Source organism: Macrosteles quadrilineatus, unplaced genomic scaffold, assembly GCF_028750875.1.
Source record: "Macrosteles quadrilineatus isolate MER2022 unplaced genomic scaffold, UCM_ALF_1.0 Scaffold_1__1_contigs__length_201487025, whole genome shotgun sequence".
Taxonomy (NCBI): domain Eukaryota; kingdom Metazoa; phylum Arthropoda; class Insecta; order Hemiptera; family Cicadellidae; genus Macrosteles; species Macrosteles quadrilineatus.
In genome coordinates, this window is record NW_026542594.1 from 93710709 (window position 1) to 93732276 (window position 21568).

A 21568-nucleotide genomic window follows, 5' to 3' on the forward strand; every position below is an offset into this window, starting at 1 on the left:
AAAAAAACTATAATCCCATTCAGACTCGAGATATCAAGGTCCTACTGTAGTATTGTTGGTATTTAAACAGCCTAAACAACTGACTGTTAATTGCAAATTTGTGGTCCTCTTTACTATCATACTCTGAATGTAGTTGGGGTATACTGATGCAGGTTCCATGAGGGTGTACTCAGCGGGCAGTTTGAGAGTGCTCCGTGGAGAACTAAGATCTTAGCAGACCTCAGGCAGCGACTGCGGGCAGAAGTCTCCTCTTTTGAAAAGTATGAACTCGCTGTTGAAATGTAAGTAATTGTTTATAAGAGACGATACAAAGTAAGATGTGTTTCATATAAGTATTTATAAATTTTTATCTGAGATCAAAATTATTTCATGTGTAGGCCTTAATCGCATTAGAGGTTTGTATCAATTTTTTCTGAAATTTCCTATGAGGAATAAGTTATTATTTTAGGTGGTATGGCAAGACAGATTTACTTTTCATGTTGATGTCACCTGATGTCAATAACACTATTTGTTATAATGTTTATATTTGTATATATAGAGACTCTATAGAAATTACTGTGATTACGGTCTACTATGGGTGAGGTTCATAACTCCAAGTTAAAATAAAACCAAATACTTAAAAAATACAGAATTGCATACGTCCAAGCATAATGAATTCCAAGTAAATACCAAAATATCATACGTCCAAGTTTCATAACTCCAAGCGTTTATAACACCAACGTTCATAACTAACTCCAAGTTAAAATAAAACTAAGTACTTTAAAATAAAAATTTCATAACTCCAAGTGTACAGATTTGCAAGGACCACAAGTATAAGTATCATAACTCCAAGTGTTCATAACACCAAGTAACAATGAGTACAGTCCATGCAGGAAACGATAACACACGCACACACACACTCACACACATACGGGGTTTTACCGAATACTCGCAAACACCTAATTGTGGCATCTTTCAAACTGCGGCCACCAGTGGATGAAGGAAGGTGGTAGAACCATGTGTGCATCGATATTTTTAATGAACACTCCATTTTAACATCTAACATTCCAGTTTTTAATTGTGGCACCTTGCCACAAACCGGTATATATCAACAGTGTGTGGACAGGATGCCACTAATGCGTTGTAGCGCTTGAGCGGTGTGTTCGCCCCACCCTACTTCTCGCGTACGCTGTTGCCAGTTCTCCGTTCTAGTTCCTTCATTCCGTTCTGTATTCATGTGGCTATGCCCTAGCCGCCGTAGCTCAAAAGTCCTTTCGGGCTCCGCCCCAGTGGCTCTGGAGTTTCCCATGTTAACCTTATGAGTAATCATATTTAAAAGGAATAAAAGAATTTTGTCAGCTGTTTCAACTACACAAGTTGGTTCTATGATATTAAATAGCATTAAAAAGTTATAAGGTTTACCAACAGGGTGCAGTACTATTAACTTTTTTGCACTTTGTGTCCTCTTCCCGTTGCAAAGCACGGGTACAACAGCTAGTGTATATTAAATGCACAAGCTGTATCCATGGCATTGCAATATGAACATGAATATGGCAATATGGCATTGAATTGAATTGAATTGAATTGAATAGACTTGTTTTTTGTCACAGCTGCCTAGACAACTATTTATTGTAATTTTTTATTAAGCTGATTCCTCAAAATATTTCAGATAAATAAGAGGGACGTTATATTGCAAAACATACTTGGGTGAAAAATAGCGTTCGTACCACGAGCCAAAATGGGTTTGCAGCTCTCGATCGATTCACGTTCTCGAATTTGTCTCGAACTTAAAACCCAATCTCGAGTCGGCAAAACCTCACTTTCGGCCCTAGGTACGAAATATACTATTTTTGTACGGTGGATTTAGAGACCCAAACTTGGTAGAGGTATCCAAAGAAACATCTTGGTCTGTAGATGAGTTAGGTATCAAAAGAAAGACTAATCGAATTCCCTTAGGACTCTGCCCCAGAAGCCTTTAAAGATCCCTCCACAGAGCTGTTTACATTTTGGCCATGTGAATAATACTTTTTAATGAAACAGCTGTTCATTTTTAAATTGTATTTCAAACAACACACATTTATTGGTAGTTACTGAATTCTACCAAATAAGGTAAAATTACAACATGGTCATAATGTAAACAAATCTGCTGAGGGAACTTTAAAGGCCTCTGGGACAGAGCCCCATGAAAATTTACCTCGTTTCTCTTTTGATAGCTCATCTACAGACCTTTCTTTAGACACCCCTACCTAGTTTCTACGCCCAGCCATTCTCTCAAATTAGCTGTGACAAAAACCCCGTTTTTTCCTCCATAAGATCACTGACGCAGAGTCCCAAGGGAATTTACCACATTTCTCTTTTGTTGGCTCATCTACATACCAAAACCTTTCTTTAGACAAAGTTTCTATGCCCAGCCATTCTCTCAAATTAGTTGTGACAAAGAAAAACTGTTTCAAATTATTTTAATCACAATTTGATAATGTTTAATGGCCACACTTTTCTTAAAGCACGGGTCACACTAGGATGCTCGCCAGCCGCTGGTGATCACCAGCTGGCAGCAGCATCACCAATCAGGATGTGTCAGCTACGAATTTTGTGGTCACATTACGCTGACAGTAGCGGCTTCTTTCAATTCGCCGCTGATGCCAGCCTAGTGTGACCCGTGCTTAAGGCTCATGTTGTTATATATACTCAGTTTTAGGCTGTAGTTTTTTTACTAAGTTTATTCCTTTTATTGGCTCGCACACATCGGGCGGGCTGCTGCAGAGGCTTTGATCCAGTCGGTCTATATCCCTGACGTCTGATATTGTCATGATTGGTCACATTTTTTTTTATTTAAAAACATTGTAATCCGTATTTTTCTATATGGGATTCAGCTCATTTTGTTGGAGTAAATATAATGGGCTGAGTCTCGTGCGGGGGAAGTGCGACGTTGCGTTTATTGTTAAAAAGTAATGTACCTTATTTTAGAATTCAAATTTTTGTTAGCGTTTAAAATACAGTTATTTAGTTTAGAGCTTGGATTTATTTAATTAATTTGTGTACTTAGAATAAAAAAGTGCAGTGATTAGAGCAATTTTTACAATACTCTTAGACTGATGATATTGTTAACTCTTCCCCCGATCACGGATCAATAGTCTATTCGGGGGAATAATTCCTTTTACTTAAAATGTATTGTAATGATTGTTTTTATTTTACGAAATAAATCGTTTTGACTTGACTTGACCTGAAAATCGCCAATAATGGCTTGCCACTACAGAGTTTGCCCATTGCCAGTTGGAGGGTTAACAGGTTTTTGTACTAAACATTGACTTAAAATTAAAAAATATACCCCCGAGCATCAAACTGTTGATTGACCTAGCATTCTTGTGTTAGGGCGTCATGGGTGAAGAGTGGGGAGTGTCGGTGCTGTCTACCAGGTACGGTGACATACGATGACTGTGTGGTTGAGCTGGAGTGGATAGGGAGTCAAGCAGGATCTCTTGAAGCTGGCACTCTCTCCATACTGACTGTAGACAAAGCGCATACTAGGGTAAGCTGATAGAGAGTGAAGTTGTCAATTACTGTTTTATCCCTGCTACACCGACTGCCTATGTGACAAATAACATATGTTTAATGTTCATTTGTTTATGTTGTGTTTGTAAATATTTACTTTTGGTTTTAATAAAGCAGAGTTAATACAAAACTTTGATCATTAAAAATTTGCGTGCATGAGTAATAAATAAAACAGTTTAATGCTAAAGATAAACTAGTTCTTATCTTTAACAATAGTAGTGTCGTTTTGAAGGTCAGTCGGGAGGTCCACCAATCTCGTCGCTACTTTCTTAGCACCGTTGTCTATCCACAGTATTCTGCCGTCCATGGTCCAGACGTTCTTGCTTCCGTACCGTGACACCACTCTTCTGTACAGATCTTGACGGCGATGTGTAAGGTCTTCTTTAATGACTACGCCAGTCCCCTTGAGCTTTTTCTTCGAGTCGAACACCATCCGCCTAGTTCGGTACGATGTAAATTGGACGATGATGGGACGATGGCGCGGTCTTCCCTCCTCATCTGTCGACCCGCGTTTGCCGACACGGTGTGATCGTGAAATAGCTTCCACTGGAATGTCTATGCCGAGTTTGTCGTGGCAGATCCTGGTCACTATCGCGTCAGTTTCTTCACGCTCTGTCTCCTTGATGCCGAACAGACGGATATTATTTCGCCTCTGGTATTGTTCGAGCTCATCAGTCCGATCCGCTAGACTGTCATCAAGATCTTTAATCTTTTTTTGCAGGCTTGACACGTCATCTTGTAGCTTAACAATAACTTCGTTAAAGGTGTTTAAAGCCGCTTTCACAGCCATCTTAACAGCCTTCTCCACAGCCGCATGTATAGCGTCGAGTAGCGCTGCACCGATCTTATCGCTGGTAAGAGGCATTGTTGTTTTCTTTATGAGTGGACTTGAAGTCGGAGACGCTGACGGAGCCGATAAGGAACGCTGAAGATTTCGTCCTTCGCCACCAGATAACAGCACCGGCTTGCCCTTGGATCCTGAGCGTGGCTTTTGTGGCGATCGGAACATGAAAGTCTTTGAGGTTATAATTTAAATAATCACCACAAATTACTTACATTCACCAAAGTAGACGTTGCAAGATCACAATTTAAAAATTCACTTCTAACACTTCACGAAAAATACAGTTTTAGATAAATATCTTCTAGTTGCAAATGAGAAAATAAGCAAAATCACGGAGCCGATATGTACACGTGTTTACTCTATATAGGTCATCCCCTCTCTCCTAGTGTATAGGCCTAGTCAATTATATCTTCCATCGCATACCTGCCTCTTCTGTAATCAATGTCACCACAATACAACTACTCATCCTATACACAATTTCAAGTAGGTCTGAATATAAACTCCCTAAAACAAAACGAAAATATCCAATAAAATGCACAGTACACTTAATTTAACTTTGGTGTCCAATTTTTTAACGAATCGTCCACTCCTCTTCTTTATATCAATTTCTAAATAAATAAATTGTAAACAAAGAAAAGTAAAAACAACAACATTTAGTTTCTTTTGACTCAGCTGTTTGGTTAAAATAGCATCCGTTTGAAAAAAAAACTGGCCAAATGTTGAATGAGTTTAAAAAGTAAACACTGCTAGTAAAGCTAGTGACGTAATTGTCCATGTTTATTATCCATACCGTTATCAGTTCTAATATCTTTGATAATAATTAACCACCCTCATTGAATCAATGTACATAGTAATTCCCCGTATTCGTTTGTTTAAACTATAACATATTTAGTTGAAATAAAAGTGGTATTTTGCCTACATCAGCGCCCCCAAACGCAACAACAACTGAACACACGCCAAACAACTTTTTAGATGTCATAAAATGGTTAGTCTAATTGCAGTATCCTAGGTCAATGATGACGTTGTGTTCAATCTATGTCATCTATCTGTATATCTTTGGATAAAACCCGTTTTTTGTTGTGGTTGCAATTTACAGTTGTGATTCCTGATGACTCTTGATCTAATCGTGTACAGAACCTCGAATTGTATACAGCAATGGTCTTACTTATATCTGTGGTCCAATTATCACTACCAAACTTACTTATTTCCTATAATCAATGACAAAATCAGAGTAAATAAACAACCTAATAGTTCTAAAGTGTATTTTTATATTTAACCAGCTGTTAGTTAAAACAAATGATATTGCACTTAAACAAACCCAAGATTACAAAAATATTACTTTAAAAAATAATTTGAACACCCTAGTAGTTTACTATGTATATTTAATTAATCTGTCATCCTCTTACCGAAGAATTGAACTCATTAAAGATTAGCATTACACATAGTATAAATAAGTCAACCCTTAGTATGTTTTTTCATTTTTATCCAAATGCTGAATTTGTATCACAAACACTGAATGTTTACAGCTGTTATGTTAAGCAAATTATATCATACCAAAAGCTAGTTTAGAATGTTAGCGTCGGCTGCTAGACTTTTTAAAAATTAATACTTAATTTCAAAAAAACTGGGGCCCTAAACTAAAATTATGGCTTCGACATTCCCTAGTTCTCAAAATTATCTTTCTTTCAACACAAAAATCATGAAAATCCGTCAAGTGGTTGATTCAGAATCGTGAAATAAAAAAACCCTGTTACGTTTTAATATTATAGATTTTATCTTTCTATTGACTAAACCACAAGCATGTGTCGTTTGCATGATTTTTTACTTTCTCCCCCTATACCATAGTATATGGAGAAAGTATTGTTTTCGTCAAAATTTTTGAGTTTGAGTTTTGAGTGGATATATTCGTTTTTGGTCTCCCTGGACCCAAAAAAGTGGTTTTCGAAGTGATGTCTGTGTGTGTGTGTGTGTGTGTGTGTTTGTATTCACCGAATAGTGGCATCCTTCACAGGCACACGGCCGTATTGTGGCACCTTCAAAAATTGTGGCACCTTTTTCAGGGTGCCACAGCTATTCGATCATTTTTGAGGTTTTCCAGCATTATTACGTCGTTTAAACATCACATGCCACAATTGAGTATTTTTGAACTCGTTGATGTGAGTTTAAGTAGGTACACGCCGAATTGTGGAACACGAAACCATACAGGTAACTAGCGCGCCTCGCGCCGTCCGCTGGAACTAGGGATGGTCAAGTCTCGAAATTTCGGGAAATTTTAAATCTCGTTACACGAGACGAGATTTCTTTTTGGCCGAGATTTTTATCGAGACGAGAATAAAAAATAAAAAAAAAATTAAAAACGCCTGCAGAAAGTCAATGCAATACCCGCAATACAGGAGCGTGTTGTAGTTGTGTTTCCTTTGTGAAGGCGTTCTTATTTAATTAATTCTTTAAATGTAAATATTACTTTAATTATTTTAATAATATTACTTTAATAACATTTGAGAAGTTTTGTTAAGTGTAAGCAGTGTGAGGAATGTTTTATTACTATTACAAAGTCAAAACAAGTAACTATTTTATAAAAATTAATATTGCTTTTATTTTATGATTTATTTTATTTTAGGATAAGTTGAACTCTATCCTAACTGATATCACTATGTTTCCTAATCGTAGGCATTTTTAATAAGTTAGGCGTGATTAATAAAAAAATGTTATGCTGATGTTTTTTAATAAAAGATTGTAAATATTCTTGCCTATTGTCATTATTTTTGTATTTAGACAGTCATCTAACAATGTTACAAAATCAGGTAAAAATTTTGAACGTGCATTTCCCGTTGTGTATGAGAAGGGAAATCCCGTCTCGATCTCGTCTCGAAATTTTATGAGAAATAAAAAATCTCGTCTCGTCTCGTCTCAAACTAAAAATCCAATCTCGTCCATCTCTAGCCGGAACTATAACTTTTCTAATGCTACGTTGCCAATTCTCGCGCCAGCCTACACTCTAAATAGTGGCACCATGCCACAATTCAGTATATATCAACAGTGTGTGGACAGGATACCACTTAATGAGTTGTAGCGCTTGAGCAGTGTGTAGAACAGTGCAACAAGCAACTAATAAACTAATAATACTGTACTGCCACGTACTATAAAACAATTTAAGTACCATAAATAATATACTTTTGCTCCGAGTGGTGAATAATGTTTTACATTACAAATAATTTGTGTAGTAAATGATAATTTAAATTGATTTTACCTAACACGCCATGTTAAGATTCCCTATCCCAAGCGTGATGTATACAACTTCCTTACTTCTCGAGTGATGTAAAGTATCAAAAACTCACTCGGTGATGTAAAGAAACCCATTTAAATAACATTGAGTGCTTAACTTAAAAAATATAACTCTATGGAGCCAACGATGTTAAACGCTAGAAATCAGCTGTGCGCTTGAATGTTATTGTTATGCTTTAAAGTACAGGTCGGGGCAGGGAAGTATCCCTAATTTTGAAGGTACATTAAAAGACAACCAAAAATGTTAGAACCAAACTTTTTATTGAAATTAAATGTTACATCTGGGATTTTTTTAAATATAACTTTACTTGGTTTTCAACAGCATATCCTTCAAGTGGTGTCCCTAATCTTAAATGCATTGCTGTATTCTGCTTCTGGAGATCATAATAACTTTGTGAAGCATTTGTTGTGGAATGCGGCAAAATTAAAGGTGAATTGCATCCTTCAAGGCATCTAGGGTCCTCCCTTGAACTACCCTAGGCTTAGCATCACTCCAATAGAGCACATTCTGCTTATTTACCACTCCAGAAATATCGAAGTGTTCCTCGTCACTAAACAAAACATGAGCAGCTTGAGGCAGTCCAACAATTAAGATTTGGAGACATGCATGTATTCGTTGTTGCCAGTCCCGTTGTGTGAGTTCATGCGCAACTACCCTCTTGTATAGATGGAGGTGTAGGTCCCCATGGAGAATACGAGGTACAGTACGATTAGACAACGCCAATGCGGATGCATGCTTACAAGCAGAACTTTGAGGAGACTGCAAAATCGATCTTCTGACAAGGTCAATGTTTTCAGGACTCCGGACGGTTCTTTGAGCTCAAAATATCCTTCGCAATACACCACCACATACACGAAAGTAATTCACCCACAACAAATTGTAACAGCTTTGCGACAGGCCACCCGATAGCAAGTTCGCAGCTAACGGTAGCTGCACAGCAACAATAGACTGATTTTAAAAAAAAAAAAAAAACATCTCGAGTGCAAAAGCACATCACTCACTCGAAAAAGCCTTGTCTACTACTGAAAGTGATATTCTTAGAAATTCCCAAAACTAAAGCTTCATTTGAGCCTAACCCCATTCCTCCAGCACACCCCCACTACTCACAGTGTCATCTTAAAAGTAGGGATAATTCCCTGCCCCACCCTGTATTTTCCTACCTAACCTAGCTTCTGTAGTAAAAGAACGTTACTGATAGAAGATGAGTGAAATGGATAATGAAAAATATTGTACGTAAACCCATGTATATTGTCGGGCCAGGTAAAATCTTGTACGTTAGGCCTCTCGCCCACTATACGATTTCTGTCGTACGACACTGTGTCGTACGATATTCTTATCGTATGTGTGGTCCTCGCCCACTTTACAACACTTTGTCGGATAAATGACAAGTTGCTCGATAGCCCTGGGAGAGTGAGTGTGTGTTGCGCAATATCTCAACAAAGGATATGTGTCAAATAGTAAAACAATGAATCCGTTAACGTGTTGTTGCAATGTCTACAGCATTAAAGAAATAATTCTTTTTATGTGTTGATTATTTCTTAAGCTAATGTATTTAAAGACATTTTCAAATTATTTAAGTCCATGCATTTTAAAACGTTTTAAATTTACCATAACTATCATAGGTTTTTGGGATAGTCTGGGGAACAGTGTGTATGTTCCAAATTTTTTTATTCGTTTTTAAATACCGGTATTAATGATTTAATTTTTTTAATATAATCTACAAAAAGTAATATTTAGATATAATGATAGAAGTTTACGCTTAAGAAGACTTATCATTATTTTGTAAATGCTAACTTTAAGCACAGATTCAAATGTGAAAGAATTTAGAGATGTAATTTGACACATTAAAAATTAAAAGAAAAACTTAGTTTTAATAAAAAAAATTTTAAATCACAGCAGTTAAATCAATTAAATTACTAAAACCACAATGTAAACACTTAACAATAACAATATTTTAGTATTTTGAAGTTTCACGGCTGACGACGACTGATTTGTTTCGTCCAATAAAAAAATGAAACAATTGTAAAAAAATATATAGGATGATCAAAATTACGCAAAATAATAGTTGAAAAAAACCAAGTGATATATCAAACAATATAATAAAAAAGTATGAATGAATTATAAAAAATATTTATTTACGATAAGAAATACGCAAGAGAATGTTAAAAAAGGCAGAACCAAGTGATATAACAACTATAATAATAAAGAAGTATGAGTTAATTGTAAAAATTGTATATAGGAATACTGGGGAGAACCCACGACATACGATAAAAATCGTTTAGTGGGCGAGCGCCCATTTGATTGTGTACGCCACTGCGAGTTAGAGAGTCGTACGACAGTCGTGGATCACAGTGGCAGTGAACGACTGCATCACGACAGTTTGTCGTAGTCGTGAGATTATCGTATAGTGGGCGAGCGCTCATAAGATCCAATGGTTCACTACTGGAATGTTGTCGTTCCGACACAGTGTCGTACGACCGAAATCGTATAGTGGGCGAGGGGCCTTACACGTTACGCAAGAGCGTGTTTACATCACTTAGGTGATAATCTCTTACTACACTTGTAATGTAAATAGCTATTACGCCACCATTAAAAAATTGATTTTTTTTTACAAACATAAATTGGTAACGTAGTTATTTTGTATCAATTGAATTTGTACAATGAAACAATAACAATGTTTGAGGTTAGAATGCTATATAAGTTGTCCTAGACTGCATTTTTTTTATCTTACAAACTATTTCGTGCTGATACATCTTTTTTTTTAACATTCTACTCATGTTGACAAAATATTTTACAATTACATTTCTGAATCACTCAGTAAAGGTAGATTTCGATGCATCATTGCTGAAAGTTATGTTTTGCTTCTCACTCTCAGAGTATTCCAAAATACATCTAATGTTTCAATCCATGTTCAAATTTAATATGAGGTAAACATATAACCGAATCAATTAAAGTACTTAAATTAAAATACATATTATTATCAACACGCATAATCTAGTTCAGATTATAATATCATCTCACAATCATATTTGTAAAACCTACTGTGGTGTTTTAACCAGTCCCCACTAACAAAAGCATAAAATGAAAGGTCCTAAAGAGGTCAACATTGAGTCATAACAAGAGTAGTTTAAAAGTTGTAACCGTGATACTGTAAATAATTTGATATTGTTAGATATAATACAATCGTTTTACAATTTTGTCAATCTATCTGTTACTTTCATACAAATGTATTTTTATTATTCAATGTTTTGTTTTGTAGAACCTTTAGTATTCTCAACTTTATTAATAACTAGTAGAATACCCGTCCTTCGTACGGGGTTGGCATATAAGTAGAAAATGATCATTGCAGTGATGGGAGAGGAAACGGTTTAAGAAAATATGGTCTTTTAATTTATATGGTATCCTATAGTGTAGCACACATATACCTATAATAAAAGAATGTGTTTAATGGTTTGCACTGTAAACGAAAACCTATCACAATAGCTCCAAACATGTTAATAGGGCAATTTTCTAACATATTTTAGTGAAATTATAATCAGGCAAACGGGAATTCACTCAGTCTATAGGTTTGCTGGGGCAGGGGGATTATATTACTGTTTATAAACAAATAAATCAAAAGAATATACCTCATAACTCAGGATAAGGGCCTAGGTTGATAAGGCAATATAGAATGTTGATTATTTCCTGTATCCATCGAATGATTTCTTTTACAATGAATTATTATAAAAATAAATAAATATTATTACATTTCACAAATATTATAACAGACTCAGTATAGTTAGATCATAAACAAATGAAGTACTGTAACTGAAACAATCCTATAATAATGAAATTACATTAACATATGGTTTGACAGCTCCTTTAGGTAATGTTAAATAATGTTTACATTCAGGCTAGTGACATCATTATTTTAAATTTATAATCCTTACCCTCTCTGTTCTAATATTCGTGCAGTATTTAATAAGGTTTGAACCAGCTGTGTTGAATTGTGAAATCAAAATCAATTTGACAGTTAGTTCTGCTTGTTTACATTTTTAAACTTACTAGGTTTGTTCTTTATTACCATGGATACCATCAATCAATATTTACTTTTAAATCTCTCATCTCAGATTTTTGAAAGCCCACGGGGCAAAGCCCTAGGTGAATATCGAAGCGGTAATAGTTCTATATGTATCCTCGGAGCTGTAGCTTCATTTGTGTGCAATTTGAGCATAGTCGGATCAGTAGTTTTTGAGATTAGCTCATACAAACACACACACAGACACCCCCTCTTCTTTATAATAGTATAGAATAGAATAGAATATAGAATAGAATAGATAGATAGATAAACAACATACAATTTCACCATACTATTTCAACATACAATATCAATTTTAGGAAATTCCTAGTATGGTTAGAAGTATATTGGCATCCGTGAAGTTTGTGTAATGTTTTTTAAAAACACTATGGGATATATTTAACTTCACTTATTATTTATTTAATATGTTTCTACTTCTTGAAATTCTCAGTTAACTGGGAGGCGTAGCAAACAGTTTGTTCTAAAATGAACTTGAAAATGTTAAACAATCTTTTTTCTGTTGGTTTACTTAAAGTCTATAATGTTCTACTATGAATGCAAATCTTTAATATAGTCTAAATTTCCAGTCCCACCCTCAAAAACTATGATATTTAACAGTTGAATTTTTATAACGTATCAACACATTATTTTTAATCGGTCATCAAACTGATTCTTGAATTAGTAGTTGCAAGAGTACGCAGAACTGCAGAGAGTCCTTGAAAATGCTTGTGCAATGATATAGTTTTAAATTATAAAAGAAACCCTTCAAAAAATTGTATTAACAGGACCAGAGGACCAATATGCACATGGTATTTCATTTGTATAAGGCAAAAAGTTCAAATCATATTAATTTATGATTGCCAATATATTTTGGGTTTCCTTAAAAACAATTATATAAAACTGTCTGCAAATGTCGATAAAACTAATTTTATAAGAAATGGTAGGTTCTTCTGTTGCTCTGTAGGCGACCATTTTGGTCACACAAGGAAGTCCAAACTTATATCTTAGTTTGAACAACGTCATCTTGATTTTACATTGCACAAGATACATAATCGACACATAGGCTTACAAAAAAAAGAAGTAAAGAAAGTAACTTGTGATGGACCGCGCAGACATAGGAACAGTCTAGACTTGCCTCTTACTGACGTTTTCCAAACGAATATAGAAGTTAGATCTACATTCTTCATTTTAGGCTTGAAATAAATTTGTTTGTGGGTAAGAGCGAATGAGTAAGCATGAACAATAATTTTACCCTTCTCCCCGACACGCCACCATACCACAGCATCTTACTAGCAGCTTGAGCTCTGCTAGTCATTGACGTAATTGTAATGAACTAAATTTAGACTTCCACCCCCCAATGTCACCACCTAAAGGTTGGTATGTAACAATTCGTGACGGTTGAACAATGGCCTTTAAAATACGCTTTTAATTTGTTTTCTAGCGTTTACCGTATCTTAGAAAAAGTTAGTTTACATAATTAACAACAAAAACTTTTTGGGCGAAAGAAAAATTCTGAAAAGCTACAAATTAATTTATAATATATGTATCTATATCGTATTAAAGTGTGATAAAGGTTTGGCGTTTGGTTTACAATGTAAAAATTTTCAAAGTCACAAGATGGTTTCTGAAACTCGTTATACAACTCTCCTTTATACAAATTTAAAAAAATATGATCCAAAAAATTGAGCTCTTTAGCCACAAAATCCACCGTTTTTTTACTTACCTGACGAAGAAATAAAAACAGTAGCAGCCGACGAACTTTGTTATGTCATATTTTAAAACTCATTTAAAAGTACCGACTTTATTTCAAGATCTAAAATAGAAAATATAAACTTTTGAGCTTTTAATTAGAACCAATAGTGTCCTAGACTAATTGACATCTTTCATACGAAGTTTCAACGATTTACCTTTAGTCTAAATAGGCTAAATGTCAAGTTATTTTGAAGCTGGACATTGAGTTTTGGTGCCGTTTTCATTGGCATCTACCACTTCTAACCTGCACTAAGATGGCGGACCTGGCTTCAACTGCTTGTATGTTAGTTATATAGACGTGCTCCATCTATTGGTCTTATGTGATCGTTGATTTAAACTAACGGAATTCTGATGAAAATTTGAACATGAATTATTAGCAGTTTTGCAGGGATGATTACCAATAGTTTTTTTTTTTATTTGAATTGCTTGTTAGTTGGCAACAAATCTTAGAGATGTGTATACATTTTTTAGGACTAAATTGAATTAGCAGATGTCATGGTAAAGAAGCGTACTAGAAAAAGTTACTGTCGCCTCATCCAATTTTTACAACAGTCAGCTGTTGACATGCTAGGCGAGCAACCGTGACAGTGAGGACGGGGAATAGCTGATTTCATGTTCCTAGTTGGCAAATTGTCTGCTAGCTACTAACGTACACATGCATAAGCCATCAGCGGTAGCACCAGTAGCCTCATTGACTATATAAACACTTGTGTTAAGGTTTAAATACAGTAGTCAATGTTATTACTGAATTTGATACTATACATATTGTTACTAATATATGAAATGGAGAAAAACGTTACCTTAAAAATACAAAATTTCCCAATTTATATCCAGACCTTTTTAAATAGCTTAGAAAACAAATAATTTAGTATATCAAAGTGTTTTTGTACGGTTATTGGTAACAGGACAAATTCAAAAATTGTAAATTTAAAATTCCCATGTTATTCTTATAAAGAAAAAAATGTGTAGTTTGCTTGTTTATGGATATATTTTGATCAAACTTGGCAAATTTATTTAAACAATTACAAAACTATTTGGATCATGAACGGTACTCTAGTTTTCCCAAGGTAGGACACGTGAATTGGAATTTTGGCGTTACAGGCACAATGACAGTAACAATCAAACAAACGTACAGATATTGACATAAGACTCGTTTCGGCTTTCTTATTATATAAAACGTAGAAATGACCAAACACTTCATGAATCTACGCAATGTACAGACAAAACAGTAAAGACTTTATAATCTTATAATTAACTATAGTGTTTCTGCCCGTGCTTCGCAACGGGGTGAGAATCTTTGGGTCTCTAAATCCACCGTAAAATAGTATATTTCGTACCTAGGGCCGAAAGCGAGGATTTACCGACTCTAGATCGGGTTTTAAGTTCGAGACGAATTCGAGAACGTGAAACGATCGAGAGCTGCAAACCCATTTTGGCTCGTGGTACGAACGCTATTTTTTACCCAAGTATGTTTTGCAATATAACGTCCCTTTATTTATGTGAAATATTTTGAGGAATCAGCAAAATCAAAAATAACAATAAATAGTTGTCTAGGCAGCTGTGACAAAAAACAATTCTATTATTGCAATGCCATGGATACAGCTTGTGCATTTAATATACATTAATCTTTTAAGTAAATAAGCGAACAAGTGATTTTGCGGCCCTAGGGATGTAAACGCCTGCTCGGCCCCTATATGACGATGACAGCTGCCATGGTCAGGAAAACCTAACTTTCAGCCACCAATTAACGTATGTAAAACAGCTAAAACATCTAAGTGTGGTGAAAAATTCGTTACACATACTTTTGCATTACCATGAATTAATTATATGCATACAGAAAAAACGGAGTCACTCTTATTGCGTATTTTAAGGTAAATTTCTTGTATATTCCCATGAAACTGATAATTTACCCAGCACATTAAGGCCTTTAATCCAAGTATCTAAGTTCGTAAACCATACATATAATGTGACGATAAAATATCAACGACATAGCATGTAGTTTTATGTAATCCTCACATTTCATTTGGTCCATTGACCTTAAATTTTCAAAATTATTGGAGCATGGAAAAAACTGCATGTAAAAAATCGTTACACTAATAAAAGACGACGTGAGGAGCTCGGGCAATGAGCTACAGCGGCTAGGGCATAGCCACATGAATACAGAACGGAATGAAGGAACTAGAACGGAGAACTGGCAACAGCGCACGCGAGAAGTAGGGGGGGGCGAACACACCGCTCAAGCGCTACAACGCATTAGTGGCATCCTGTCCACACACTGTTGATATATACCGGTTTGTGGCAAGGTGCCACAATTAAAAACTGGAATGTTAGATGTTAAAATGGAGTGTTCATTAAAAATATCGATGCACACATGTTTCTACCACCTTCCTTCATCTACTGGTGGCCGCAGTTTGAAAGATGCCACAATTAGGTGTTTGCGAGTATGCGGTAAAACCCCGTATGTGTGTGTGTGTGTGTGTGTGTCTGTGTGTCTGGATGTGTACAGAGCTAGAGACTACACCTGTGGTCCGATTTCGATGAAATTTGGTATGTAGGTTCTAATCCATGGTATCTCCGGGCTTTTTTTCATTTTTTTGAAATTTTGATTTTTAATGGGGATTTTCCCATAAAAACCCATAAAAAACCGGAAAATCGGATTTTCTCAAACATGGCCCGAACGATTTTTATAAAAATTGAGTATGTTGTAGCCCTTTAAATTCTGAACAAAATGGTACAAATCCCATTTCTGTAAAAATTACGGTTCAAAAGTTATGGTAAATTATGTAATTTTCCAATAAAAACCCCATAAAATAACGAAAAATAGGATGTTAGACAAAAATCCAGTTTTGATTTAACATAGTAGGTTATGGTCCTTACAATTTTGATAGTTTTTTTTTCATTTTTTAGAAATTTTTATTTTTAATGGGGATTTTTCCATAAAACCCCATAAAATAACGGCAGAATAGGATTTTCCCAAAAATGGCCCAAAAGATTTTGATAAAAATTTAGTATGTTATAGTCCTTTATATTCTGAACAAAATGGTACAAATCCCATTTCTGTAAAAATTACGGTTCAAAAGTTATTGTAAATTATGTTATTTTCCCATAAAAACCCCATAAAATAACTGAAAAACCGGATTTTCCCAAAATTGGTTCGAACAATTTTGATAAAAATTTAGTATGTTATAGTCCTTTAAATTCTGAACAAAATTGTGCAAATCCCATTTCCGTATATTTACTCTCACCGCTTACAAATTATAATGGTTGTTGACAAACTTATGGGAGAAAGTATGTGTCAGAATGCTGATACCGTTTATTTGATTTCCATTATGCAAGCATACTCGGTCTCAAATTATGTCATTGTATGTTCTGTATCTTGTCTTATATTGTTGGATGTGGCTGTTAAGGTTTAAATGTTTTTTGTTTCCTATAAATATTTTTTTTTAGATGTAGGTACTTTATGCTATCTAAATCTTATAAACTAGAATGATGATAGTGATTTTGCTGCCCTCATTATTAACCTCATTGTTTGATACTCAATTTATATATGCCCTCCTAAATAATTAGGTCTAGGCCTGGGTCTTTTGATTCCTTGGAAGAGCTATTAAGAAAGTTGCATTGAGCCTGAGATATACTAATGATTGATATGTGTGGATGGTAACTTTGCAAATGAAAAAGACAATAATCTACTCCATGCTAATCTAAATTTAAGTTTCAAAAAAAGCTTTGCAAGAGCTGTGTCCATCTTATAATTGGTTTTGAAGCTGATAAAAAAGATGCTCTTTGCCATTACTTAATCATAACCTCCAGTTTTTCATTGTTGTCTATTGAATGTGGACAGCTGGCAACTATACACTGTATTTGTACTGAATGCTTTGATATGTTTGTAAAAGTTTGGAAATTGGTTATTTGCTATTGACTCTACTTTTTGATGGGTATTACCAGATCAGATACAAGTAAGCTAATGTCATCAGCATATAAACAGACTTTAGCATCATCTAATACATCTGGTAAACCTTTTGTATAGCATATGAACAACAGTGGTCCCAAGATTGATCGTTGTGGCACTCCATATTTTAAAATTTCCAATGATGAAGTAAAATTTTAATTTACCTTATTGTTGTTTGTTATTTAAATACAATTTAAACCAATCTAAAGCTCTTCCATTGATACCCAAACAAAACAGGATATTTACCAGCTTGGAGTGTGACACACTATCAAAAGCCTTGCTGAGGTCCATAAAGACCCCAGTAACATTATTTCTCTTATCCACCGAATCTATTACCGATTCAATGAACTGAACACAAAAAAGAAGAACAAAGTCTACTGAACTTCTTAAACAAGTAAAAACTAGAAATAGGCAGTTCAAAATAAATTCAGTTAACGCAAAGAAACAATTTTACCATAATAAAATTGCAAACTCCAACAACATCTCCAAAACAACTTGGGAAATCATTAACTCAGAAGTAGCAAATAAAAAAATCAAATCTGGTGAAAATATTGTAATAGAATCTGATGGTAGACTGGTCTCCAATCCAACTCATGTTAGTAACATTTTTAATGACTATTATGTAAATGTAATTGAAAATTTACTTAAGGATTTGCCTCCAGCACAGCCCGTGACTTTGACAAATAACTTGTTAAATCCACAAAAAGTGTTCCGATGCAATCCACTTAATGAGGACGAATTGGCTAAAGTAATTGATTCTTTGAAAAATAAAAACTCCTACGGATATGATGAAATACCAATAACAGTTATAAATTTTCAAAAATCGCATTGATAAAGCCTTTATTACACCTGATAAATTCATCATTCATTTCTGGCATCTTCCCGGACAAATTTAAGATTTCTAAAACCATACCAATCTACAAAAAAGGGGATGAACTTAATATAGAAAATTATCGTCCAGTTTCTATTCTCTCTTCAATCTCAAAAGTTTTTGAAAAAGCCATGCATGGAAGACTCATGCTATTTTTAGAACAAAATAGTCTTTTAGATGACGAACAACATGGTTTTTGCAAAGATAAATCTGTCACCACAGCTCTGATCAATTTTACTGAATCAATTATAGAATCAATAGACAAAAAAGAAAGTGTTGCTGGTATTTTCATGGACCTTTCCAAAGCATTTGATAGTATATCACATGAAAGGCTGTTACAAAAATTACATTATCTTGGGATTCAAAAAACTCCTTTGCAGTGGTTCAGGTCATATCTCACCAACAGGCAGCAATTTACAGAAATCAGTCATATAAACAACGCTATAATTTCAAAAATTCCCTCCGCAACACAAAGTATAAAGCATGGCGTCCCGCAAGAGTCTATTCTTGGACCCTTGCTTTTCATTTGTTATGTTAAGAATATGCCAAACAGTCTATGTAACAATGTAATATATAATTCTAAACTCGTACAGTATGCTGACGATTCTAATCTTATTGTATCTGCTAAATGTCAGATTGATTTGGAAGTAGCAGCTCATATAGAATTATCACAAATCCAAGAATTTTTTGTAAACAATCAATTAATGCTAAATTCACAAAAAACTAATTTTATTTCTTTCAGCACTAAGCAGAACAAAAATAAGTGTAGCCCTCATATTTTTATTGACAAAAACACAATAAATCAAATTGATTGTACAACATTTTTAGGTATCCATATTGATGAATGTCTTTGGTGGGATCATCATGTAGGAAGCATTGTGCGTAAGGTAAATTCTGGAATCCATGCCTTGAAAAGAATGTTTTATTTAAGTGACCTAGCAACATTAAAAATAGTTTTTCATGCCCATATCCAATCACATATATCTTATGCAATAGTAGTGTATGGAGGCACTTCCCAGAAAAATTTAGATAAGATACTTGTTTTACAGAAAAAGGCAATAAGAATAATGTTGAATCTAGATTATAACGAGTCTGTAAAGCAACATTTTGTCAATTTGAAACTATTAACTGTGTTTAGTTTGTACGTAGTGGAATGTATCGTTCATGTAAAAAATAACAAGGAAAAATTTAAAACGCATTGTGAAACCCATCAATACAACACTAGAAACAAAAATAATATAGTTCTACCGAAACCCAACTTAGAAATGTATAAAAATAAGCCCTCATATGCCGGTGTACAGTTTTTAAAGTTAATACCAAATGAAATAAAAGATATTAAGGATAAAAAAAAGTTTAGACAAAAACTTAAAGAATTTTTGATAGAAAAACCCATCTACTCAATAGATGAACTTTTTATGAATGTATACAGCTATAGATAGTTTTATTTTCTGTATTTTTTGTTTAGGTTAAGTATTTGTACATAGTAATTATAAGCTTGACACTATTTATTGTACGTTTTGTACATAATATAAATAAAGATAATTTGAATTTCAACACTAGCACTAATCACAGACTTGCCGGATTGAAATCCATGTTGTTCTTTATCTATCAAGTTGTTAGTTTCCAGAAATTCTGTTAGTTTTATACACATAGCTTTTTCATAGATCTTAGAAAAGGATGGTAGTAAAGATATAGGTCTATAGTTTGAAGGTATAGCGGGGTCTCCCTTTTTAAAGACTGGTTTAATCTTAGGAAATCTTTAATTTGTCAGGAAACATACCTGTAATAAAAGAAGAGTTTACAAGATGACATAACGGATATTTTAGATAGTCAATTGCTGTTTTAATAATAGGCATGGAGATATCATCATAACCATAAGAAAATTTATTTTTAAAAGACAAAACTATTGATTTGATTTCTTCTAATGATAGTGGTTGAGGAAGAAAACTTTTATTTGAGTGGCTCAAAAGGGGTGTTTGGATACTTGTAGCTTTGTTGGGTATGTTTGGGATGACTTCTGTTTTAACCATGTTGGCATAGTACTGGTTTAGGAGTGCACTTACCAACCTGGGATCACTGACGTCTCTGTTTCTATGCTTTAAAGTAATGTTTTGTTGGCGGATTGAACTGCTGCCTACCTCTTTATTTATAATATTCCATGTTGTCTTGCAAACATTGTCTGCATTGCGTATCTTATCACTGAAAAAGTTAGTTTTAGCTCAAAGAATTTGGGATTTTAATTCAGTTTTTTTGTTTTCAAGGCTAATTTAACATTTTTGTCCCTGGTAAGCCGATTTAAATTACTTAGTCTGTCGATTTCCTGTTTACTCTGAACAATGTGTTGGTTCATCCAGCCTGTTTTTTTGGAAGTCTGTCTGCATTTTACCATAGGAAAACATTTACAGGAGCGTTATAGACATAATGCCAATTTTCATGAGAAATTAAATGCCTGTGTTTTTTGTCTTCTGTGAATTTTCTACGAGTGGTGGTGATGGATTTGTTTTTTGATTTGTTTGAGTTGCCAAAATGTATTTCAAAAAGTTGACCATCATGGTCAGATATCTCAGTAATTAGTCCTGTGACGACAATTTCATCTTTATTAATACTTGTTATAATCTGATCAATTGAACTTTCTTTAGTGTCACACACTCTCGTAGGGAAATTCACAGAACAGTACATTGAATGTGATTCAACAATATTTTTTAGTCTATTACTCGTACTATTGCTTTCTAAAACATCGATATTTATATCCCCAGCAACAACAACATGGGCATACATTTTGTTCAGAATTTCAAGTAAAGTATTTAACTTGTCCAGGAAAGTATTTGTGAAACATTGTCGCGGAGTTCTATAGACACTGGCAAGAACTAAAGTTAATTTTTATGTTTTAAATTCAACAAGCGTACATTCAAATTCTTTATCCATTATTAAGTTATTAACAGCAGGTATACGCATTTCTTTAATTTGTAATTCAGGTTTGGCTAAAATTAAAACTCCACCACCTGAGGTTGAATGGTGAGTATAGAAAGAGCAAACATGAACATTTTTTATATTTAATCTATCAATTTCAAAATCTTTCATTTTGTGCTCTGTAAGAACTAATACATCAGTTTTTATCTGCTCTAATAGAATTTCTAAAACATCAATCCGTGATTCTAGATGTTGGACGTTTTGGTGAAAAATACTGAGATAGGAGGTTTTACAAAAAGGTGTTTTTATGTTGGGATTTTGAATCATTTTTGAATCACATTTTACATTATTTTTTATCCTAAAAAACTAGG

The 21568-nt window shown here is 34.3% G+C and overlaps 1 protein-coding gene across 1 annotated transcript in view; it reads left to right on the forward strand.

Moving 5' to 3' along the window:
* LOC128998982 (tectonin beta-propeller repeat-containing protein-like) overlaps positions 1–21568 on the forward strand; it is a 113308-nt gene that overhangs the window by 78903 nt on the left and 12837 nt on the right. Inside the window, exons 14-15 of the mRNA XM_054425342.1 lie at positions 153–281; positions 3352–3508. Of these exons, the coding sequence (XP_054281317.1) occupies positions 153–281; positions 3352–3508 (286 nt within the window). The remainder of the gene's footprint in view (positions 1–152; positions 282–3351; positions 3509–21568) is intronic.